This window comes from Vespula pensylvanica, chromosome 4, assembly GCF_014466175.1.
Source record: "Vespula pensylvanica isolate Volc-1 chromosome 4, ASM1446617v1, whole genome shotgun sequence".
Lineage (NCBI taxonomy): Eukaryota > Metazoa > Arthropoda > Insecta > Hymenoptera > Vespidae > Vespula > Vespula pensylvanica.
Genome location: NC_057688.1, coordinates 39,403 through 65,008, shown reverse-complemented (window position 1 = coordinate 65,008; position 25,606 = coordinate 39,403). Strand labels below are relative to the sequence as shown.

The window sequence follows — 25,606 nt, the reverse complement described above, 5'->3', positions numbered from 1 at the left end:
TATTGAAACGCGAAGAAAAAATATTCGTATTATTTTCGTTTTGTTTCTTATCTATTCATTAAAGAAATATATATGGATGGAAAATTTCAATATCTCTTTATTTTGGACAAATAGTTTTCTATTAATTTCAGTTAAATTATAAGCATAACAATTTAAGAAAATAATAAGATGAAGAATTTAACAGTAAGAGATACACGGAGAAAGAAAAAGATATCAGAATAATGATATACAATAATTGTTGATTAATTAATTTGATTATATTGTCGTAGAATTTGTTCTCCCCTTGAATAAAACTCGCTTTCGAAATACAATACATTCTCTCAAGGAAGAGAGAAAACACAATGGAGCGCGTGAAAAAGATGATGGAATATAATATTAAGTACCCGAAGGAGGCATCACCAAGAAGGAGGACGAAGAAGGAGAACGAAAGAGGTGGAGGCACTGGTTAGTATAAAAGGGTCGAACCACGGTATCTCGCCTGTTTCAATACTCTCAACGAGTCGTGCGGTAGATCACACGTGTCATTGATCGCGACAGTCATCCGCAAACGGGACGTTCACGACTTCCACATTGAGGAAGTTGAAAAGGTGGACGAGAAGGGAGAGTGAAAGAGAAATTAAATAAGAAAAGATAGGTGAGTCCAACGGAACCAAAACAGTCCTGAATAATTATCTTGGAAATGACTTCGATTGGAACGATGACGAGATACGCATCAAAGATACACGAACGATATCCAAAAAGTTTTTTCGAAAATGTTTCGAGTCAAGTGATACTTTGTGCGTCGTCAATAAAGTGAATCGTTATATTCTTCGTATATATTTGATCTTTGTGAATAAGATTATTAAATCCTAAATAGAGTATACGTCATTGATCACAAAATTCAATTTTATTGGATGTAATACTGCAATGACAATGTCATTATTCGGTCATCATTTTTAATTTCGTGTGTAACTGTCGTGCTAAGATAAATATTTTCTCAAAGAGAATTAATCGTTCATTAACGTATAGATGGATAATACATGATCTTTTTACAGAACAATGAAACTAGTGGCAGTGCTTGGATTGCTATGCTGTCTTGCCATAGGAGCATTGGCATCACCAGTGCCGAAAATCAGCGATAATAAAGCATCGGTTGCAAATGCTCTCGTCTCAGGAAGACAAGCGCAAGCACCACCGGTTGCTGCAGAAGATGATGACGATGATGATGACGATGACGACGACGTCGATCTCGATATTACAGGGGATGACGACGACGACGATGACGACGACGATGACGACGACGATGACGACGATGACGATGATTATTTGGAACGTTTTATTGAGGATATTTTAGGAGGTAAGATAAAAAAAAGTATGCGTCAAATCTTTCAAGTTGGAAAAATAAGAAGTCTAAAGATGTTCCTGTTTTATCTATGGATAATGGTAGTAATATTTTTAATATATACTAAATAATCTAATCTGATCTGGAATTTTTTACTGGAATGATAGTAAAGATTGCAAAAGAAACTGCACCGTTATACAAACATCAGAAATTTACGCGAATAGCATGTCCGATGGAGTTTGTTGACTGTTCACGGCTCACTGGTAACGGTACGAGGCGCATCGAACTTGCCCGAATTAACATACATCGACGGCGATCCCAGCTCAGAAAGAATTTCTACGCGCTACTTCTTTCTCATCGACCTACATTCGAGAAGTTGTTCTTAGGAAGTGCAAGCACGTTCGAATTTCGATCGTATGACAGTTACGCCGGTTTTTTTGCAGTGTAATTAGAAAATGTACATAGACGTTTTCTAGATAAAATAATCATTCTTTTAAAACCAAAACGCGTTATCGCATATAGGTCGACTACTAATCTTTTCTTGTTTCATATAGTTACTGAGACTAAAAGAAAACTTGTCTGATCGTAGGCGAGGAAGATGACGATGACGACGAAGATGAGGAAGTGAGTCAAACGGCTTCACAAGTAACACCTGTGGCAGCCTCACCGATACAATCTGCACCCTTGATAGCTTCGCAATCGATACCGGCAGCAGTTCAAGCTGATTTGAACGCTGCTGCAGCGTCCGTGGAGAATACGGCTGAGGAAACAGCTATTGGAGGTGAACCTACGTCGTCCGACGATGATGCTTACGACGAGGTCGAGGAAGCTGGGGACGTTGTGCCCGAAGGTCAAACCGTTGGCCAGGAATCTGGACTTGAAGGTGCAGACTCCATTGTAAATCCTGTTGTCCAACCAGCCAATTCTCAAGCTGCTGCGGCACAGAATGACGACGACGACGACGACGACGATGACGACGACGACGTCGACCTTGATATCACAGAAGACGACGACGACGAGGACGACGAGGACGACGAAGATGACGACGATGACGACGACGATGATGAGGACGCTATTGCGGACATCACCAGCGCCAGACATGCACGTGAGTTCAAGGGCAAGACCAAGAAACACATTAGTAAACACAAGAGTACACGCTTATCGCGCAAACGACCTGTAGCATCTTCTTTTTCGGCTCGCTCGTCGTCTTCCTCATCGTCTAACGCTTCCTCTTCCTCCTCTTCCTCTATTTCTTCTACTATCTCATCCTTTGCCATTTCTCAATCTTCCACACGTTCCAAATCATCCTCCTCATTTCCTCCTTTTTTTCCTCCAACCACTTCGAGGAACGTTTAAAATGACGCGAAGAAAAAGAGCAATTTTGTAGTGGCAAACGTGAAATATAACTCGCAAATCCGATATTTCTCGATAAATCGAAATTAACGAAACAAAGTCGTTACGTTTTCATTCGAAGAGAAGTTTCGTCGAAATCCCGCGAACTTTCCACAAACTGGTACACATCACAATTACAAATTACTTGTTATTCTTGCTTCGACAAAATACGCAAAACACTTTTAGGAGTAGTATTTATTTTTATTTATCACAACATTTTTCTCAAAATCATTCGCTTGTAAAGCGTCATGATATTCGCTTGTTCTCTGTTGTTTCATGCCTTTTCTTTCCTTTTTTTTTTTTTTTTTTTTTTTTTTATTTATGGCTTTTATAAATTCCAACGTAGTGGGTACTGGGAGAAAGAGTTCAGACGATTAATGTGTAAATAAATGCTAATGTTTTAAGGTCGTACAAGCGCTTTCTGCGTAATTTCTTGCAGTAATATAAGAACAACGAAAAGGTGGAGGCGCCCTTGAATTTCACGCTTGTCATTTTAACGCACATTTGTCAGGATCTTAGTCGGACACAAATTAGTTGAATTCATTACCTATGGCAAATGTGTGTTCATTGATCATTAGTCATTATCGAATCGTGGTATATATTACGTAGAGGATGAAAAAAGATTCATTCAAAATTGAAATTAATAGGGATGAAATACTTTGCATTGATGACGTCACGTCACGTATTTATTTCATATTTTTCATAGATCAATTGACTCATTAGTATATTTATAAATGAGACTGTGAAGACGAGGGGCAGCGATTCAATGATGCCATTAATCTGAATTGGAAAGAAAACAATACCGTCATGAGAAAAAAATATAAGAACAATAAAATTGCTGTTATTTTTTATTATTGTTCATTTACCAGTGATTAAAAATAGACTCTTAAAATAAATTGAGATCGATGATGGTATTTTCTATCCAATAATGCAAGCACATACACGATTATAATAATCCATAATCAAACTAAGTTTTTGTAGCAAGACATTGTTTAATTCTAAATTGCAAAATACATGATAATTTATTGTTTTTACAAAATTGTGTGTCCCACCTTTTATTTCTTTACTGCTATGCACGTTCAAAAACAATTTAATAATAAGAAATAATCCTTCCTTTATATAAAATCAAGAAATACGTTCGAAAATGAACATATTTCTGAGCATATTAAAGCAATGCAATTATATTACGTGACGTGTCGAACCATGGCTTTAATTCAATCTATGTAGATCCTCGTAATTTTAACTTAAAAAGTGCCAAAAATTTCTGCTTCCATTTATTATACGTTTGCAAAAATTCTTACTGTTTAAATCTAGTATTCTTTTGAAAATTATATTGCTTATGTAGTAGTATCGTAGTGGGTGATTGGACTTGCTTGACATTATTGCTCTTTACTCATTCTGTCTTTTTATTATTATTTTTTTTTTATACGAATAGAAGATTACAAATTTGATATTATTAATTGCTTCTTTTAATGAGGCATCTTGAAAAAAAACCCTATATTTCACAATTAATTTAACAACTAAAATAAATCCGCGATAAGAAGCAAACATATAATGGATTTGAATTAGCAAGTTTAAATTCGATCAAAACGCGTGGTAAATAAGGAGATATTAATGTACGAAAAGTATCAAAAATTCATTACCAGTTATCGGGTTAACCAATTAACTTTCTACGTGATTCCAAAACCGAGTATAACAAAGGTGTGACCGTATTGAGATTTTTTTCCAACTTTCACGAAGCAGCCCGATGACCCAAAAGAGAATCAGGTCAGTGACCCGGAGTATAACACTCTCTACCAAAGCATACGATTGTCTGATTACGACCCTGACCCACACCTGGTCGTGGCTTCCTCATCGCCATGTTTGTGCTACTTATTCATTTTCTTCTCAGATAAAGAAAGAGAGAGAGGGAGGTAGAGAGGGAGGAGAGAGAAAGAGAGAAATTATTTTTATCGAATGCGTGTACGCCTATCATAAAATAAATGGCTACATTAGTATTATTTGGTTTTATCGAGTATATCTTAAAAGTTATTATTATTAGCAATATCGTAACTTATCGTAATTATTGTTAACGAGGGATATAAGAAGAGAGTAACACGCTAAATATTAACGAGACCGATCGTTGTTAATCAAATGAACGTTTTGATGGATCTTTACAAATTACATACCTACATCTCACATCGTTGAGGTGTTGCATGATCTCGAGGAATTGAGGGATAAAAAGAAGGTCACTGGTGAATAACTACGTCAATGTATGTGTAATACGTAAGAGCGTTTGAATTTACGGCGGCCTTGAATAAACGAGGGCTCATCGAATTTTTCTTGAATCTTGATCTCTTCGTTACGACGAGGTCGAAGAAAGTGACTTTATGTAGGTGCAACGACCGGGGAGAGTTTTTAAGCAGGCACGAGGAAGACGGACGAGTACACACTGTCGCGAGTAGATAGGTCGATAGGTGAGATGAAAGAAGGGAGACCAGTTTAGTCTCCCCGAAGGACTCCGATTTACCGTTATACCCATCGACGATTCAACGATGCTCACTTCGAAGTAGGCTTCGATCGTCGCCGTCACTTCCTTCCAAGGTAGCTAGAAGAGAATGTGCTGACGGTTTCCCTTCATTAAAAAGCAAACCTGGTAGAAGCGCGTTCTCGCAATGCATTCGGCGGATATGCCTCTTTCCTGGTCAATGACCTCGTAGAAATACTCCGGAAAGATGACCTCATAAAAGTATAGTCAAGGCCACCCTCTCGATAGTTCCAACATCACATACACGTTCCATTATATCCATTTCATTATTTTCCATTGACCTTAACTTTTATTATTTCATGATGTAGAAATGTTTCTTATATAATTAAACTGAATATCAAAAAAGTTTCGACGATACTATGACTAAAGGTATTATAACGTGAAACTGATCAATAATAGATCATTTTCTCTCTTTAATTTTAAACGAGTAAAAAACACATTTCGTACAAAATTTTAGATGATTTGGAGTCGGAACCCAGCAGTTATGTACCAGCCATCTATGTTGCAAAATACAATCATTTTGTAGACAACATTCTCGAGAGGATTAATAAAATTTTAAGCGCTAATTATGATCCAGTGACGGTCAAATTAACTAATCCAAACTCGAACTCGAAATCGAATAAGAAGAAAAACAATTCTAAAAGTAAAAAGAATAAATACGGTTCAAAGAAGAGTACTTCTGGATTGGTCGCACATATCTCTGAAAATATAAACAATGAAGAGTCGAACGACGTACAGGTATAATCACTAATAGAAACTTTTCTTTTTTTTTTTTTTTGAGAAGAATTCTGTTTATATGAAATCGTTGAAATTGATTAAAATTATTTTCTATTCAGAAAATGGCAGATTCTCACAAAAACTCGCCCATAGCTACAACTTTAATGGATATAGAATTATCAACAACGATGTCGACTCTTGAATCATCTGACAGTGCCATTGCACAAAATCGTATAAGAAATGCCAAACGAAAATCATCTAATTTTCAAAATAAAAAGTCGAATCGTAACAAAACGAAAAATCGAAACAAAATAAAAAATTCCACAAGCGGTAGTAACAAAAATAAGGTGAGTATTTTAACAAAGTTTTGCAACCTACTTGCTCACGAATAAAATCATAATATGCAATATAAAAATGGCGCTATGTTTTAGGGTAAAGCAAGAGCGATTTTATATGGGCTCGCTTCGCTTCAAAGATCAGGAGATGTATCGGTAAATATGATGAGTGATCATACAACTATCAAAACGAAATTTACCTTGGGACCTTTAATACTCAAAGTCGAAAAAGAGTTCGGTAGAGCCGCGAAAAAAGAACTTAGAAGTGCAACTGCTACAACAGCAGGAATGTCTGGTAAACTGAGTCTTCGTGTGCTGCACGGAGGTGCTGCCACGTTGCATTCCATTCGTGTTTTACAACCCAAACAGGTTAATATTTAAACTCGTTTATTAAAGATTTATAAAACAAAACTTGACATAATCTCAATAATTTTATTTTCAATTAGGTTCGTGTTGAAAGCGCGGATGATCACGATAGAACAAGGGAATTCGTTTGGAGAAGATCATCTCACATCGCTCATTTAGTATCTCAAAAACTTTTAACAGCTACAAGATCAATGTTACGACCTCCACCTGTCCCAGCACTTGCCGCTTAAATTATACTTGAATTTGAATTATATTTGATCCAAATGAAATCATTATAAGTGCCATAACAATGGGTTCAATTCATCGTTTCGCGTTATTCCATTTTGTGGTACACGCTCTTTGTTTTTAAATCACGGTTTTATCGATTGGAATCAATGAAGAATTATTTGCTTATTCTTTTTACGCCCTTGTAAAAAACAAAAAAAAATACATTTTTCAAGATGCTACGTCTTTAAAAAAAAATGATAGAAAGAAAGTATAAATAATATGATTTCATTTTGGATTAACATTTATTTTTTCTAACACGTTCATACTTATTTATTTATTTATATTATTTATTTAAAGTAGCGCTGATTTTAAATTGTAATTATTTTTATATTACCAGAAATATTCCGGTTTATATAAAAAGATAAGAAAGTAAACTTTAGTAAAATTTAACTAATAAATTAAATTATGCGTTGTCAAATAAAATATTAAATATGAGCTTGTCAATTTATTTTTCTATTTACATAAATTAGTTTGATGATTTTTTATAGTTTTCGGAAGATGGACAAATTTGACATTTTTTACGTATTTCGACGTTTTTAAAACCTAATAAATCAACCGGAGATGGTTTGTGTTCTTCGTCTCCCATCCAGTACTTTTTAATTGATGCAGGATCTTCACCTAAGTCATACTGTAAGTCCATTGCCTAAAAAGAAATGTATGATTTAGTTAGAATCTTAATTTTTCATCAATTTCTTTTCTTTAACATAAAAATGTTATACTTACATCGAATAGTTGTAACCAAGCTATATGCGAACAGTGAACTACAAATGAGTAAACTGCTTTTTCAAGATAGACATTGTAAATTGCATTCATCGTCGAAGAAATGATTTCATTTAAAATAGAATTTACAATGAAGGAATTATTCTCTTCTTCAAAAATATCTTGCCATTTAGATTCTGGTATTTGAAAAGGAATAGTCGCTTTAAGCTCGTTGGTAGAAATTTCATTAGTTTTATTCTGTCCTCGAAAATTTTTATTTAATTTCCCTTTCATCATTATTTGTTCATTTATATTAAGAAATTAATTTTTAATCGATATTAAAATTGTAGACTTCAACGGTCATAAAATGTAACGTAGATGAGAAAGTCGACTTTTTATTTCATATTTCCCGCGTAGTTCACTGGACGCGCGTTATTCAAAATTTCAACGAATGAATTGACCTTCTATCATTTGTATGTTATCAATGAATAACTTTTTAGTATCGTAATGAATAAAATTAAAAAAAAAAAAAAAAAAAAAAAAAAAACGATAGCGTTATATAGCATCTAGCATCGTATATTAAGAAAGATCAAATGTTTTTCATGGAAACAATGCCAAACGAGATCAACGATCGTGTAATTTATTCACAATTCTTAAAAAATTATTCTTACTGAAATTGTACGCTAAAAATTCCCTGAGGTCGTTTTTCGATCTACGACATATATGAGTTACGACTTTGAGTTTGTGACTCGTGTTTCATTGTATATCGTGCTTTACTCCTTATAAACGAATGGTGCAAGATAAAAGAGTTTTAGGCCGCAACAGTGTTTTGTTCGAAGAAATGGAATTGTCGGCTGATGGGAGAACCATTAAAAGCTTTGAAGATATACGAGTAAATTTAAAGGAAGATTGCCGTATCTGTTTACGAAGGTGCAACGAAGCATGTCAACTGTTTCAAAACGACAAAGGCTTTTCTCAAAAACTAATGGCATTTGCTGCCGTACAGGTTAGATCTGTTACATCGTGAATTTAAATATGTTAATTCTTCCGAAATTCGCTTGATTTACTTGTACTTTTACGCATCTCTTTCGCAGGCATAAAAGACAAACATGTCCAACTAAAAGTAGAAGTTTAAAATCTTATATGATCTCATCAGAATCAAATTAAAAACACTATAATACAGAGATGAGGCATTTTAATTCCATCTTTCCTGTATATGTGTGTGCGTGCGTGCGTGCGCGGCGTGTGTGTACTATATGTCAATATTTTATTATTTTATATACATTTTTACAGTTTTTAAATCCATAAGAGATGCAATAGTTTTCAATTTAGCATGATGGAACAATAAAATATGTATGCCAGAATAATATTCTTTAAGTATTTCTTATTATTTTGCATCGAACACATTCATTCTGTTTTAAGTGCGATACTTTATATATATATATATATATAATACATATTTAGAAGATTAAAGCAATTTCGGCAGGTAGAAGACAGATCAGTTGCATATAAATATATATGGAATGATATATTCATTTGGAAAGTATAATTATTTTGTTTATTACAGGTAGAAGAAGGAGATGGTTTACCATCGGTAATATGTTATCATTGTTCTCAACTTCTTGACATGTCATATAATTTTCAATGTCAAATACAAAAAGCAGATACAAAATTGCGTGGAATATTGAAACTTGGATCATGTATGGCAAAAAATATTGAAAGTGTATTGAAAGTTGAAGATAATTTTTCTGATATTATCTCAAATACAATATTACATAAAAGGGTTACAGATAATATTAATAATGATGTCAGAACGTGCTGTAACACTATCGATGAACCATCTGTACAACTTGATGTACAAAGTTTTTCCAATGATCAACATGTCTTTACTTCTGAAATAATTAATGATAATATAGAATCTAATGACAAGTGCAATTCAATAATTGTACTAGAGAATAAACAAAAAACATATAAAGTTGTAGAAAATGTAAAATTACCTCGAAGTTCTGAAAAGATTACAAATAAGTCAAATAATCTAACATGTCATTCGCCTAGTTTAATTACAGAAACAGACTGTGTTAAAGAAGAATTATCTCATGAGAAACATTTATCAGAAAGTGATGATAATTCCATTGACCAAAGTACTGTTAGCCGAGAACAAATATTCAAAATTGAAATAAAAGATGAGTTACATTTAGAAGAATTATCCTACAATACACTTGCAGAAAATTCATCCAAAAATATTAATATTCAAGAAGAAGGAAAACCTATTGATAATTGTAGCGATGATGAAGAAAAACCTTTAATTAGCAGGACTTCAAGGCAGAAGTGTCCACTTTGCATTAAATCATTTGCTACACGTTTAGCTTTACAAAGACATATGATAGTACATAAACACAAAACAAAATTACGTTATGTTTGTTACATATGTGATAAACAATTTTCAAATATTGCGAAATTAAAAAGTCACATTTTCAATAGACATGACACACATGAAAATAATAAGAAAAGAGAGAAAGAAAACAATGAAGATAAAGACGTACATTTAAAAACGGAACATCTTGATAGTAATTGCAATAATTCCATGGAAAATACTAAAGCTGAAAAAAAAAATTGTAAATTTACATGCAAAGTTTGTTCTAAACAATTTACATATCAAAAATCTTTCTTCACCCATGCTAAAAGTCATCCAGAATATAATTCTGAAGATTTAAATGATATTTCTAGTGAAACTGGAACTCAATTAAATGAAATCAAAAGTAAATCAGTACTGAAACAAAGTGAGTCAGATGATGGAAATAATGATGATATTGATGATATTGATAATGACGATGACAATGACAATGATAATGATAATGATAATTTACCAATGGAAAATCCTCAGTGTACACAGTGTGGAAAATTGTTTGCAACCAAAAGAAATCTTAAAAGGCATATCTCTACCCACAGTGGTTTGAAATACAATTGTTCAACTTGTGGAAAAGGATTTTCAAGAATAGATAAATTAAAGGATCATGAACAGTCAAAGCATAAGGATGAAATATTTGGTAACTCAGAAGAAGAGAATGAAGATGATACAGATAATGAAAATAAAGTTAATGGTGGTTCTAATGATCGAAAAAAGGTAATATCAAAAGTAATTTATACCTATAGAAGTTAATTAAAATATATGGCTAATAATAAGAAATATAAACAAATCTTTCCATTAATATCTCGTTGGGAGTAATGTTATATTTAATTTTTTACAGGGTAGACATAATAGGCCACATAAATGTGCTATCTGTCCAAAAGCATTTGCTCAGCAACAGTCTTTAGCTAATCACATAGAAAGACATAAACGTGCTAAAGATAGTCAGAAACGATTTTTGTGCGAAGTTTGTAGCAAATGTTTTGCTCAAAGTGGTTCACTGGTTGCTCATATGCGTACTCATACTGGCATTAAACCATATGTGTGTAATGTCTGCAGTAGAGCTTTCACTAAAAGCACATATCTACAATTACATTTAAGAACTCATAGTGGAGAAAAGCCTTATATTTGTCAATATTGTAGTAGAGCATTTGCACGTGCCAATACTTTAGCCAGGCATATAACGATGCATACAGGAGAAGCTAAATATCACTGCCAGATTTGTACTAAGTCTTTCAGACGATTAACTTCATTAAATGAACATACATACACGCATACTGGTCAGAGACCATATGCATGTAAAATATGTACAAAAAGATATAACAATGCAGGTTCCTTGTATGCACATACAAAAAAATGTAAAGCTCAGCAGTTGTCTAACTCGACAACAACTTTTACTCTTCCAATGGATAACACATTACAACAAAATGGTGGATCTACTCCACAGGTTTTAATCTATTCTCAAAGAAAACTAGTAGAAGATGGTACTGTTGGTCAAGTTACACCATCTCCGCAATACATGATTGCTAATGTACATAATCAAAAAGCCTTATCTACAAATATTATGCAACCATTTACGGTTGAGGATCCAAATGTATGTACAGTCAATTCTAAACAGTTTAAAAATCCTTATTATTCTATATACCCAAATGTATAAGATATTCTACTAAAGTATATTTAGTAAAAAATGTATAATTATATATCAATCTAATTGATCATCTATTTTTAAGATTTGAATAAAAATTAAAGTCTGATTGTAGAACATTAGAATGCAACAGTATTTGATAAAAGGAACAAAGACTTATTAAAGTGTTAAGAAATTAAGTTTGTCCACTCGATTAATCAAAATAAACTTTCGTAAACGTCTTTGAATAAGATTTTAAATATTATCAAAAATTCAATTTTCGTATCCAGTCAACATGAAATAAAATACAATTTTATTATTGTAATGTAAAACATTTTTAAAATTCACTATGAATTTCGAAGAATTTTTGGTTGCGGATATCACAAATTTTAAATCAGCCGCGCTTACGTCGTTATTTTAAAATATATAACGTCGTCCAATCACAAGCAAGATCTTTTTATTTTTCATATGATTTTCATATAGTTCATCTGTTTATTTATTTATTGTGCGTGTACATACATACACATGTATCTATATATCAACATTTTTTAGTTTTGAATTTGTTAAAAAAAGTAGTAATTTTTTATAGAATTAAAAAGACCTGTTATTTTCATGAAATATTCATTTAGATGATCTATATATTTTTGTTTAATGTATCCATAAATACAAGGTGCGTATTGGAGATTAGAAAATATTAGAATTTGCTATCGAACCAGGAATGTTCTTATTTTCTGGTACCTTTAACAGAGCCAATAATATTAGTTTCTATTTATTTCATTAAATTCATGAAATATAGCCTTAAATTAAAATGAATACGACAGAATTGTGGCTTCAGGAAATATTTTTGAACGCCATCTTGCCTCTTAACTGCTAAATAGTTATTCTGTGAATGCGCTTGTCATAAGTGGATTGTGTTATTTTCTTCTCTATTTGAGTTGTAATTCTATAATTGTGTTAAATTTTAAGTGATCGACAAGGTGAGGGAATACGAACTGTTATAAGCGTTCGTTGTTTTGCAAGTTAATCGGAAAACTTTCTGTTTGCTCACGTACGAACAAACGGCTGTGGCATATCATAAAACGTAGAGTTAGTTCTTTGGTGTAGGCTATTCTAATCTTTTTTAAATCTTAAATTCTATAATAACAGATTATAAGTCCTCGCGCGTAAAGGAATCAGTGATTTTCTTTATAAGAGGCACCATTTTTTAATAATAATAAATATTAATATTTGTTTGAAATGTAATTTTATAATTTGAAGAAAATCAGAACATTCGGAGATATCTTGCATCTCATAAATCGTCTAGTAATTTAAATAGAGACAAGAAATAAATCGTGTTTCAGTCGACGGTCATACACGAACAATAGTGTGTAGCAGACTATTGTGCGCGAATGATGACGTTTTTCCTTGAAGAAGTACGCATAGAGGATTGTTTCCTGTTTGTATGACGTTTACTGCTTTCATAAGTCTATTGGATCAACACTAATTACGGTAGCAGCAGCCGAATGAAGTATTGAAACACGCGAGTGACACTTGATAGTGAGAGGTTGTAAAGAGAAGAACCTTTTTTTTATATTCGATACTAAGTACGTTCTACGTTAATACTTCAGGTATAGCATGATAACCTTCAAATGTAGGTAAACGTAGAGATTGCTTTATGAACAATATATATATATATATATATATATATATATATATATATATATATAATTCTATTACGAATTTTATAATCTTATTTGACTGTCGATCTTGTATTTTATTATATTATTTTCGCGTTTCTCTTTATTCGTGACACTCCTCATTTCGTATTATTTATTTCTTTTTCTTCACCCTAAGAAATATTATAACAATCGATACTTTCATGGTCAATATTTATAATACTGTTAGTGTAATTGTGAAACCTTGCATTAGATCTCAGATCTAGACTCATATAATCATATATTCTTTCCCAAAAGTTGTATATATACAGCTCTATTTTCAAGAAAGTTTAAATGTAACAAATATATACATATATACATATATATATATATATATATATATATATATATATATATTTAACGAGTAAATTACTTTTGTAAACCTTTCATTAAAGAAGAGTATCTATCAAATAAATAGCTGAAAATAATAAAATGGCAATTAATGATTTAAATCAGTAATACTAGTTATTTTAGATCAGAACACTACCTTTCTGAGAAGTAGTATATTTAAACAACAGTGATAAACAAATTTGTTAACTGGCATTGCTATGATAAATTAAATATAAATATCGTTTCAATTTAGGTTATATTACATTCTATGAAGTATAATACTAATAAAATTATATCATTGATCGCTTTTGCAATATAACTTTTGGATGTTTTAGCATCTTAAAAAGATATAAGATTCTCATCATCTTTTGTTATAATACACGCACATACAAAATGATAATATTCATCCACTAGGTAGTTTTAAAGATAAGATAAGATGGAAATAACTGTAAATCTTAAGTGATAAAGACTTTTTCTTATTTCAGAAAGGCAGCACTTTTATAAAGGAACGGTCTAATTTTGTTATCCTATCAATGTAAGTAAATCTTTAATTATAAAAATAGTAGTTTAAATAGTAAGTTAGTTTTTTCATAATCAAAGAGGCTGGTGATATACTGATTTCTTTTCTATCTCTACTAAATATACAATCTATCAAGGAATTAAGTAAGTTTTCATAATGTCATCTTAAGTTGAAAAGCTGTTATATTGCTTAGCCATTTATAAAATTTAATGTTATTATATATATAGTTAGTCAGAAATTTGAATATATATGAGAAAAAATTATTTCTTTTCATATATCATTTATAATATATTTATATATTGGTCTCTGTCTAAATATATGATTTTATTCAAAATTCTGGCTGCAAGAATAACATAACATAACTTATATAATTACTAGAACAAAATTAATCGTTTTTATGATAAAGCTTTATGTGATACTACATTTGCATAATCACTTCAAATGTTATTCCAAATATTTAACATTCATTGAAAACAACAAAGAGTATATATATTTTATTTACTTATATTTATATACTTATATATATATATTTATATTTATATTTATATATACACATTTTCTTGTAAATTTATGATTATGTATAATAAAATTTTTAATTACTCTTTTGTTAGTAAGTAGAGATAGCAAAAATGGTCTGATCATTTATAAATGTATTCAATTTATTTAATTTTAAGGAAAGAGATGATATCTACTAATCAGAATTGTTATGGCATGTGTCACATTTTAATATAATATATCAAATGTTTTACAGAGTATTTTTCTTGTTTATTTGATTATACTATAGTATTATAAGTAGATAAAAATTATAGTGGAGAGATTATGTATGTAGTACGAACAGATCTATCTTATCGATTGATATTATATATTTGTATTGAATGTAGATGATATTTTATATGAAATGAAGCCAGAAAGTACCTGCAGCTATATTTTTAATTTTATATATAAATGAACATAGATTGTGCCTATTTAAATATTTGCGAAATATAATGCTAATAGGAGTAAGTAATGCAAAATGCAGTTTCTTAAATAGAAACTGAACTTTTTATTTATATATTATTTTTTTCTCTAATGCTATTTTCAGGAAATGCACGATTATAAAGTATATTTGTTCAATATATATTTGTTATTATTATACTTATTTTTATTTATGATGTTCAGTATAATGGAGTAGGAGACATTTAGTGTTATCTGCAATATTTATTTGCATAATAATTTTATCCTATTTGAAATGAAAGATACACATATATTATTAGTTCTCTTCTTCAAGTGTTTAAATATGGAATAACATTGGATTGTTTGTGAAATACAATTTATGTATTAAATAATGTCATATTTATTTACAAAGTCATCTGATAGTTTAGGGTTTTATTCTGATTTGGAGAATTTGGGAGTTTTCTATATTTCTGGACAAGACGTAGTTTCATCAACACCAGCGGAGAAACTTGACATGCCAGCAATGGCTATGCAAAAGGTAAATTTTTGAAATAGCTTTAACCATTGATTTAACAAGTGTTCGCACTTTAATAATCAGTGTAATATGAATTTAAATAATATTAATGAAAATATATCTGAAATAATTTAACTTATTATAAGTGCCTGTATGAATAATAAACTATGATATTTATATTTTACTAGTTAAAGGTATTTACAAGGTATTTTGATTTGTTTTTAATGTCAAGTGTACAATTATGGTGTTATATGATAAATACTATGAGTGGGTATTTAACATAAAAATTATGCAAGTTAGTATTGCATTGGATACTATTTCTATGTAACAAAATTATGATAATACTGATCTGCTCACTAATTGTTAAGTTTTTAAAATAAAAGATGACTGATAAGGCATTTAAGAAAATTGTATAATAATTCATATATTTATTGTCACATATTAACTTAATAATGAGATCTAAATATATTAGGTATAGTTCTACTTTTATTTATTATATTTTCTTCTTTTTTATATTCTTTATTATTTTGTATATCTGATATAGAAGGTATTATGTTAAAACCATTAAGCTTATTATATTATATATCTCCTATAATTTATTTAATTTGCCTATCTTACTCCTAACTGAACTAAGTTTTTGTAGAAATATGTTGAACAAATGTAACTTCAATTGAACAATAGTATGTAGATGGTAATGCTTTATACAATCTTAATTTTGTAAGATACAAATATTTTAATTATTTTCGTGCTTAATTTTTGTGTACTCACCAGCATGGCTTTTCTATATAGCAAATGTCCATATTTATTGTCAACAGTTTTAAATCTTTTTAGATATTATTTATGCATATTTCATATAATCACAGCATTCTTTATATTTTATTATTTCATATTTAAAGCATTACTAATTTTAAAAAAAAATGTATAACAAAATAATATTTTTATATTTTGCAGATTATATTTTTATTTCATTTACACTAAATTGTTTAAATTTTATTTCTAAATTTGTATCTAAACTTACAGAGATATAACTACTATAGAAATTCATGAAGATGTGATAATAAGTATGGGCGTTTTGAAAAATCATAAATTTTATTATTAATTGGTAAGCAATAATACTAATTTTTAGATGAGAAGACAAGGCCAAGACGTCATGCAAATGAATCTAGCAGGTATTAGGCGAGATATTGTAAACCTTGCTCATAATTATAGCAATGCACAGGTAATTTTCTGTTTTTATCTTAATTTTCAGAACATTCAAGTGTTAATGTAATATTACATCACAGATTAGTTGAAACGAATATGGATCGTATTAATTACTTTACAGAAAGCTGTAAGAAAAGCTACCAGTAATGATCCTTGGGGTCCAAGTAGTACTCTTATGGCAGAAATTGCTGATTTGACATATAATGTTGTGGCCTTTACTGAAATTATGCAAATGTTATGGAAAAGACTCAATGATCATGGTAAAAATTGGAGACATGTTTACAAAGCTTTAGTTCTTTTGGAGTACCTTATCAAAACTGGTACAGAAAAAGTTGCACAGCAATGTAAAGAAAATATCTTTGCAATTCAAACGTTGAAAGGTAATCAGATAGAAAACAATTTTGTATAAAGATTTATTTCAGTTTTTTAAATTTATATTTTTTTTATATTTGTATAATGAATAATTTTATACCCTTTTGTAAGATTTTCAACACATGGAAGGACATAAAGATCAAGGTATTAACGTGCGAGAAAAAGCAAAACAGTTAGTAGCCTTATTAAAAGATGATGAAAGATTAAAAAATGAAAGAGCTAGAGCATTGAAGGCCAAAGAGAGATTTGCTCAAACAGTTAATGGTTTTGGAAGTGACGGTTTAGATACGATGTCACCTGTAAGCAGCGATGTAAGTTTTATTTGGATTATTATGAGTACAACGAAAAATAAATAAATAAATAAATAAATATATATATATTAATGCATTGTTTCAGTTTCAAGATTGGGAGCCTTGCAATTTAACCGAATCAGCATCACGACGTAAGAGTATATTTTTATTAGTCATAAATTTGATATTTCATTTTTGTATCAGTTGTGATGAATTTAAAGTAAATTTTATTAAAGAAATGTTCAAATGATTGTCATTACAGATAGATAAATATTTCTTATTTTTTTCTAAAATTTGTATATTTTTGAAATAGCTGAATTAGAAGCAGCTAGACCACAAACAGTGGGTGAAGAAGAATTACAACTACAGTTAGCACTTGCTATGTCAAGAGAAGAAGCAGAACAAGAAGAACAACGACGGCGAAGTGACGATGTTCGATTACAATTAGCACTTAGTCAAAGTCAGCAGGACTTTAAGTATGTGTAAAACATTTATGAAATTTTCATATTGTATAAAAAAGAAAACGTTTAAAATAATATTTGCAATTTTTAGAGCACCACAAACTGAAAAGCAAAGTCATATGCTTGATCTGCTAGATGTAAATCTAGGTGAAGCAAGCGGTTCTTCTGCACAGAATGATCCTTGGAGCATTCCAGTTACAGTTCCACCTCCAAGACCTCAGGTACTTCACATTATAATATATGCATTAATATATGGTAAAAAAAGCACTTCAAAAGTAAACTTATTTATATGTATATAACATTAGAAAACTATTAAAAAACAAATGTGATATTTTTTAAATATTTAATTTAAGTTTTCCAAATAGTTTTTTTTTTTTTTTTTTTTTTTTTTTTTTTATAAATTAAAATATGTTCGATTATGGAAAAAAAAGCAACTAATTGTTTCTTTATGCACTAAAACTTTATCTGTATAGTTTACTTATATCATTCAAGTACATTAACTTCGAGTTCATGTTATATATATATATCTTCATTGCATGGTAATGCAAATCACATACTTTTTGCATGTTGCACATCAGTCCTTGGATTTGTCTCAATTTCATAAATGTAAGGTACGTTTGACGAAAATAAATAGACTGATGTAATAGATTTTAATACATTAAAAGAGAAAGAAATTAAAAATAATAAATGATTATAATTTGTTTTTATTTGATTTTATAGACTCAAAATGATCCTTGGAGCGTACCAACAACAAGCAATAATTCACCTGCAATAGATCCATGGGCTCCTGTCACATCTCAAAAGCAGGGTAAGATTTTGATAATGTATTCATTTCTATTTTATGCTTATATCATTGATTAATTATTATGATTATTTGTTTCAGTTGTTGTTAACGATCCATGGAAAGCACCTGCTCCATCTCCAGCAACAATAGTGACTCCTCGCACGGCAGATCCTTGGTCACCAATACCATCTGCTAATGAGTCAGAGGCATCTAAAGTAGAGGTAGTATTAAATTATTTTTTAATTGCTACAGAAAAACAGAATTACTTTATTAAATAATATATAGGGTCGTCAAGATAAAACATTATCTACATCTCCATCCTTCAATAATCCAACTCTGATCCAAAATATTGGGTTTGCGGCACAATCACCACAAAACATTGGTTTTAATTTACCAAATTCTTCAAATACAGCCTTTGGTACCATAAGTAATGGCTTTAAAGATCCTGGCTCTACTTTCAACAATTTTTCTTCTCAAACTCATGGTAGTTCTGCTGCAAGTCCATTGAGCGAGCTTGATGAATTTGATGTAATCAGTCAGAGAAATAAACTTGGAGCTGGCTCACAAACTGCAAATAATGGTAATTATACAATTATATAATTGACATTATAAATAACTTGTTCTTTTTCATAATGTATGTGATATATTTCAGTGGCTACATTGTCTTCAGATCCATTTGACCTAAGTGGTATAGGTGAATCTTTACCACAAAGTACTGGTGCAATAAAAAAAACACCACAATCTTTTCTTGGTGAAAATTCTGCTCTTGTAAACTTGGATAATCTTGTCAGCACCTCTACGATTAAAACAGTAACTCCAACACCAACAGGTAATATCATATATGAATAATGTGAATAATAATTCATGACCACATTTCTTTTAAATTATTCATAATATTGTTTTTATTATAATTCATATACAAATATACTTTCAGGTAATTGAAATTATACGAAAAATTAATATTTTACTTCATAACACATTCTATGTCTGCAAAATAGCATTTCATTGGAACTAAATTCGTGAGTATTAACAAACTGACGAATGATCGCACGAGTGCATGATTCAAGTTTGTTATTATATTAACATGAGTTTAATTTTTGCATTTTAATGATTTATACAATTTTATACATCAAAACTTTTACGAATTTTAGTTTCCTTACGTTTTTAAGAATTTAATTTATTTTGTAATTGAATGATAATCAATAATTTTATTTTGCATGCATTTTTTATACAATCGATATGTTATTTATCATCTAATCTATCATGTAAATCTAACTTGTATTAGCAGACTTGAAAGTGTTATAAATATTAATTAATAATATTTAACATTATTGATAAAAAGCAAATGTTTAGCAAGGTCGCTTCAAATTTTATCGTATCAATCTTAACTCTGTAGTAAATATTAGTATCATAGGGATCTATCATTTCTTATTTGTATTAATATCTTATATTTTCATTCAATATGATCTAATTTACAGTGCCCGTATCATATTCAGCGAATCCATTTGCGACAACAGCGGCACCATCTCATGCCCCAATTAACCAGATTCGACAGGACCCTTGGGCTGTAAATACTAATGCTAAAGCTAATCCATTTTTATCGTAGCCTGATGAAAACTATTGAAAAGTTAGCTGAAACCGCTATTACTGCAGCGAATATAATAGTATTTCAGATTTTATTAGTAACCCTGTACGGTATAAGTTTAAATTTAGAGTAAATTATGATTTGAGTTGCAGATGGAGACTATAGAAGAAGCGAGCAATAGAGAAAATTTTATTGTTGATAACAAAAGCTATTATTGATACTATCAAAATGTTTTAAGTAAAAAATCTAATTATTGACAAACTTTTATGATTGCTGTTTATATTTATTCATAATACTTTCCATAGCATATCGTGTAATTGATAGTTATAAATGATTTCATTGTGGCTATATCATTTAATAAATTATTTCACAAAAGATTTTGAGTGCTAGAAGAAAAAAAGTAATACGATATAATATTTTAATTTGAAATGCTTAAAAGCTCCCAAGGTAACAACTAGATTTTATACATACTCTTTTCATATATAGAATATTTTTTAAGTATGAATTCATTCTCAGACAAAAATTGCTCACTGATATATTCTTTGGATAAAGATGTAAAATAATAATGATATCAAGATCATTTCATTTATTTTGTATTTATATACGTGTTTTCTATAGTAAATGAGATCGTGAGACTGTAATCGTAATTTGCAAAAATAGATTATATCGAACAGGGTTCAGTTTAAGCCAGTCTTGAATGTTATATGGATTATGATCTATGGAAAATTCATATTGTGGCTTGCTTTTTAGCAATAAGAAATTAAGAATACAAATAGTGCCTGTGTTAAAGATGTGTGCGCATTTATTAAATATGATCAGCCGTGTGCTAATAATTTTGTACAATATCTAATACATCACACAGTACTTGTTAAAAATAACCGAAATGTCATCATATTCTGTAATCATGGTAATATACATCAGTTTTTATATTTTCAAGCTTTATACACCTTAATTAATGATTAAATATATACGTCAAGTATACTGTTTATGATTCCAATATGATGATAATGGCATACATCTGTTTTGTGCAAAGTAGTCTTATAAGAATAAGAACTAATCACTGCTATCGAAAGTAAAACGTTTCAGCAACCAGTTGCAGGTGATTATTAGTATAGCAATTGTCAGGCAATTTTATAACTACAAAAATTTGCAGATTTGTTATGATGAGAATATATATATTTATTCATTTATTCTATCTTATCTTACGATGTGATGCAATTTGCGTTTTCTTACGCATTAAAATATTTACTATCGTACCTTAATTCATGTAAAACAAATTACGAATATGTTATGCTATACTGTTCCACGATCAAATCCTTTTCTTTGAAAGCTCTATGAACATAAGTTATTATTAATATTAATGTGGAAGTTTTTTTTTAATACTTAACCACATAAGTTTTTGCAGAGGAATTTGCTAAGTTGCATTAAAAATATATTATTTATTTTTCTTATAATAATTTAGTCATGTCACAACAGTACATAGAGAACCAATATTGTTATTTAATTTAAATAAGAAATAAAACGTGAAAATGTTTTTATTATCTGTATATAGACATAGATTATTTTATGATTTTTATGTTTAATTCATCATACTTTTAAAGATGGCATTCCACCTTTGTGTGAACTTGGCATTTCTTTTTCAAAAACTATGATAACGCATTCTTTTTACACAAAGATGATACATTTTCTTGAAACTGTATGTTATAAATTGGTAAAGCATACTAAATGCAGTTACATTATAAATGACTTATTTTAAATAAGTCAGAAATACTTGCATGTTGCATAGATTTCTGGCTTTTAATTAAATAATACTAATGTGCTATTCAATATTAAGTCAATAATTTTTATTAGTGTTGTGCAGTTTTAAACAAATTTGCTTGTATCATAGAATTTGTATATTTAATATCTATTTTTCCAGAAGTTCGTTAGAATATGAGGTATTCGGAAAATGTTTTAAAAATTATTTTGAGGAATGAACTATGAAATTTTTTTCATACAATATTAAAACGTTTTGTTATTACATTTATATATACATATATACTAATAATTTAATTTATAGTCTTTCATTTTTACAATGAAATTCATAGAATTTGATATAAAGCATTTATATTACGTTTGTTTTATTAAATAATTCGAATACAACTTCATTTTTTATGCGAACACTGGATTACGTTTTAGTTTTAGAGCTATTGTAAGTTTAAAGAACTTCAAAGAACAATTATGAAAAAAATATATTATATATTTTAGTAGATTATTATATTATTAATATTATAAAACGAATAAATGTAAAAATTTCTAAGTTTTCTCAATAAATATATAATTTCAACTTTTCCCACTTTTCTTTATAAAACATTCTATGGAATGGTTTACAAGAATTTATTTTTTGCAAGTCAACTTGATTTAATTATTACTGTCTCAGTTCTTCTAAAAATAAGTCTTAATTAAATGTTAACAATAATATTTTGTATATTTGTGTAATATTAAATAAAACAAAAACATAATGCATACGATATTGGTAGTTATATATAGATATTATAAATATTAATTGTTTATAAAAGATTTATATGGAATAGATATAATGTATATACTTCTATTTTACTACGTACATAATATATTATTTTAAAGAGAAGCTTCCACAGAAGGACTTGTTATTGATGGCAGAAAATAAGATCTGACTTGGCTATGTAATTGTGCTATTTCTGGATCTTCTCGTTCTAATGTTCTAATCAATTGAGCAAATTGTACAGTACCTATATGCAAAAATATGATAAGTAATGTATATATTTCATGTTATTAACTACAAACCTTCTCGTCCTTCTAAAAATCCATAATTCTTAATAACATCCATTTGTATTTGAGTTACGATTGGGAATACAAACTGCATCATTTTTAACATTTCATTTCCGGAATTCTCTTTCACTTCTGCAAGTTTTTGAATATTTTGGGGTGTATTTAAAGCTGCTAAAATATCAGTTAATGCAGCTGCAATGAAAAATTATAAAAGAAAATATTAAAATATTTATATAATGTAAATAATAAGTAATATTCTAATACCTTTCGCAGTTTCTGCTGTGAAATCAGGTATGCTTGTCATTGTGAACAATCAACAAATTCATCTATTTTATACTTTAAAAATAAATATTTACAACTTATTATGTGAATACTAACAAAAAAGTAAACATCTGTAACCTGTTTCGTGAGAAAACAGACTATTAAACATAAAACTATTGTAAAAGATAGGTACAATCGGTAATAATGTTCAGGGTATAAATATACTTACACTAACGACCTCTATATTCTAATTTTTACGTTCATTTTAATGGATTGTTTGAACCAATGGAACTAAAATATTATGCTGTTTTTCTTTAATTTCATTATTCCATTCTGTATTTGTTTTTTGTTATCTTTATATACCAAAGTAAATAAATATTCAAAAAACAAATACAATATTTTTATGATTTAGGCTGTTCACTAACCTTGCTTTTATAATCGTTAACAGTACAAAGAATTCAGACATAATACTTGATCAATTTTTATGAACAAGATCTTACCTTAAAGATGAAGATTTAAACAAAGAGTCGGCTTTTCTAAATTTCACAAAAATCTTTTTTTATGCATAAATTATTTTCGAGAAAATAACATTTTTTGACACGATTAAAAAAAAAAAAAAAATAAAGCTTTTTAAAAAAATCAAAAAAGTCGACTCCTTGTTTAAATCTTTATTTTTTAAATGAAATATTGTTCATCAAAATCAATCAAGAATTATGTCTGAATTCATCTCTAGCGTCAATACTGTTTTCGACAATTTTTCTAAAAAATAAGTTTCATATAGTGGCGCCTCTTGTAACTTGCGGTGAAAGAGATGAAACTCCTACCCCTACCACTAATTTTCATTACGCTTAAGTAATGTATGTTTCGTTTCCACGAATTAGCGGATTGCCTGCTTGTGTCTGTAAATTGATGCTCCGATTTTTGATCCATTTGTAATCATGTGATTCAAAGAGGTTCTTCCCGATGTTCACACGAAGAAGCTACGATAGTACATTCGATGATCTTGTCGATTATTTTATTAGAGATAATGGATACTTATATATTATATATTATTTTAATAAAAATCGAACATGAGTTCGTTTCCAGACTATGAATTAGAATTTTCAACGCTAGCTTTTTTTGTAGTTTTCCCTGTAGGACTAGTCCACTATATTATTATTATTACTATTACCACTATTATTATAATAACAAGGATAAGAAGTAGGAAAAATACAGATTTAAATATATTTATGTACATTCTAAATTATATACGATGAGGATGATTTATAATAACAAAAGAAAAAAAGAATATATTTAAACGTATAAGACATAAAATAGCCAATCTACAATCACCAGTCTCTCAAAGATCTACATCCCTTTTGGATATTCCATATGTTACCAAGCGTGATGATTTTTCACATAAACTTTTAATAAATCGTGTTCTCGATAATTTAGATACGTGACTATCTATCAATAGGTATTTTAACATTAATGAGGTACGAAGTAATTTTTTTATTTTCAACTGTTATCGATTTCTCTTATTTCTCTATCTTATAATCGTATCATTAGTTCATAATATTCGTATTTTTCTTTATTTCATTTTAGTTTATATTGATTTTATTTTAATTTTTATGGATTACCTTATTATATGATTTTGTAACCTTATATGATTTTGCGAAAATGTTAATTTGTATGAAATTTTGTTATAAAATCTATATGAAGAAAAGTGATGCGCTAATTATTTATGTCGAATTCACTGTTTATGAAATAGATAAATATAACAAAAATTTTTCGTTTTCCAAATGATTCCAAAGAAGTCGTTGTCAGGCCAAGTCGGGTCGGACCAAACCAGGCCGAGCCAAGTCGAGCTGGGCCGGGTTGGGCCGATATAAATATAAGAGACTGAAAAGTGTGGGTTCAGCCTACTAACACCAATACTCTAACCCATACTAAGCCGATTATTAGGTTACGCATGAAAAGGGTGTAACCTAACCAAACTTATACACTTATGCGGTAGGCATTTCCTTGTTATACTTGTTGTTCATATTTTGTCCATACTTGTCACGAAAGCCATACACATTTCAAGCTAAAAGTGATGACAAACAGCCTTAAAAAAGAGATCAATTCAGTTTATTAATTCGGGAATAGATTTGGAAGATTTATGTCTCTCTCTCTTTCTCTCTCTCTCTTTCTCTTTCTCTCTCTCTCTCTCCCTTTCTCTCTCTCTCTCTCTCT

The 25,606-nt window shown here is 29.5% G+C and overlaps 5 protein-coding genes across 23 annotated transcripts; 3 read left to right on the top strand and 2 right to left on the bottom strand.

The window, feature by feature from the left end:
- The first annotated feature begins 310 nt into the window (after positions 1-310).
- On the top strand, positions 311-6,893 carry LOC122628372 (protein PFC0760c). 2 transcript variants are annotated; one of them, XM_043810618.1, is made up of 7 exons: positions 311-444; positions 1,035-1,336; positions 1,911-2,426; positions 5,698-5,978; positions 6,077-6,304; positions 6,389-6,661; positions 6,739-6,893. In XM_043810618.1, the coding sequence occupies exons 2-7, from the start codon at positions 1,039-1,041 to the stop codon at positions 6,886-6,888; spliced, it is 1,746 nt and encodes a 581-aa protein (XP_043666553.1). In that variant the 5' UTR covers positions 311-444; positions 1,035-1,038; the 3' UTR covers positions 6,889-6,893. The 2 variants fall into 2 exon arrangements, with proteins under 2 accessions (XP_043666553.1, XP_043666552.1); XM_043810617.1 differs by lacking the exon at positions 311-444 and adding an exon at positions 514-634.
- A 133-nt stretch (positions 6,894-7,026) lies between these two features.
- LOC122628373 lies at positions 7,027-8,115 on the bottom strand. Its single transcript, XM_043810619.1, has 3 exons — positions 7,649-8,115; positions 7,387-7,568; positions 7,027-7,064 (listed from the first exon to the last, which is right to left on the bottom strand). The coding sequence occupies exons 1-2, from the start codon at positions 7,919-7,921 to the stop codon at positions 7,392-7,394; spliced, it is 450 nt and encodes a 149-aa protein (XP_043666554.1). The 5' UTR covers positions 7,922-8,115; the 3' UTR covers positions 7,027-7,064; positions 7,387-7,391.
- A 65-nt stretch (positions 8,116-8,180) lies between these two features.
- Positions 8,181-12,101, top strand: LOC122628352 (zinc finger protein 846-like). 3 transcript variants are annotated; one of them, XM_043810573.1, is made up of 4 exons: positions 8,488-8,630; positions 8,719-8,869; positions 9,192-10,748; positions 10,873-12,101. In XM_043810573.1, exons 2-4 carry the CDS (start codon positions 8,810-8,812, stop codon positions 11,686-11,688), a joined length of 2,433 nt encoding a protein of 810 aa, XP_043666508.1. In that variant the 5' UTR covers positions 8,488-8,630; positions 8,719-8,809; the 3' UTR covers positions 11,689-12,101. The 3 variants fall into 3 exon arrangements, with proteins under 3 accessions (XP_043666507.1, XP_043666508.1, XP_043666509.1); XM_043810572.1 differs by lacking the exon at positions 8,719-8,869 and having other exon boundaries at positions 8,181-8,630; XM_043810574.1 differs by lacking the exons at positions 8,488-8,630; positions 8,719-8,869 and adding an exon at positions 9,065-9,110.
- Positions 12,102-12,436: 335 nt separating this feature from the next.
- Positions 12,437-21,270, top strand: LOC122628353 (epsin-1). Of its 15 annotated transcripts, none has more exons than XR_006327009.1 (16): positions 12,828-13,262; positions 14,165-14,214; positions 15,556-15,670; positions 16,773-16,865; positions 16,971-17,229; positions 17,333-17,532; positions 17,618-17,663; positions 17,825-17,987; positions 18,064-18,193; positions 18,551-18,583; positions 18,693-18,780; positions 18,856-18,977; positions 19,042-19,336; positions 19,409-19,585; positions 19,691-19,775; positions 20,235-20,292. XR_006327009.1 is itself a non-coding variant. In XM_043810589.1 (16 exons), the coding sequence occupies exons 3-15, from the start codon at positions 15,647-15,649 to the stop codon at positions 19,769-19,771; spliced, it is 1,647 nt and encodes a 548-aa protein (XP_043666524.1). In that variant the 5' UTR covers positions 12,828-13,262; positions 14,165-14,214; positions 15,556-15,646; the 3' UTR covers positions 19,772-19,775; positions 20,235-20,373. The 15 variants fall into 15 exon arrangements, 14 of the variants coding, with proteins under 14 accessions (XP_043666522.1, XP_043666515.1, XP_043666524.1 ...); XM_043810589.1 differs by having other exon boundaries at positions 19,755-19,775; positions 20,235-20,373; XM_043810587.1 differs by lacking the exons at positions 12,828-13,262; positions 15,556-15,670; positions 19,691-19,775 and adding exons at positions 12,437-12,632; positions 14,336-14,342 and having other exon boundaries at positions 20,235-21,270.
- A 1,647-nt stretch (positions 21,271-22,917) lies between these two features.
- LOC122628617 (protein C10) lies at positions 22,918-23,775 on the bottom strand. Of its 2 annotated transcripts, none has more exons than XM_043811059.1 (4): positions 23,622-23,775; positions 23,396-23,550; positions 23,147-23,323; positions 22,918-23,091 (listed from the first exon to the last, which is right to left on the bottom strand). In XM_043811059.1, exons 2-4 carry the CDS (start codon positions 23,433-23,435, stop codon positions 22,961-22,963), a joined length of 348 nt encoding a protein of 115 aa, XP_043666994.1. In that variant the 5' UTR covers positions 23,436-23,550; positions 23,622-23,775; the 3' UTR covers positions 22,918-22,960. The 2 variants fall into 2 exon arrangements, with proteins under 2 accessions (XP_043666994.1, XP_043666995.1); XM_043811060.1 differs by having other exon boundaries at positions 23,396-23,530.
- Positions 23,776-25,606: the final 1,831 nt, after the last annotated feature.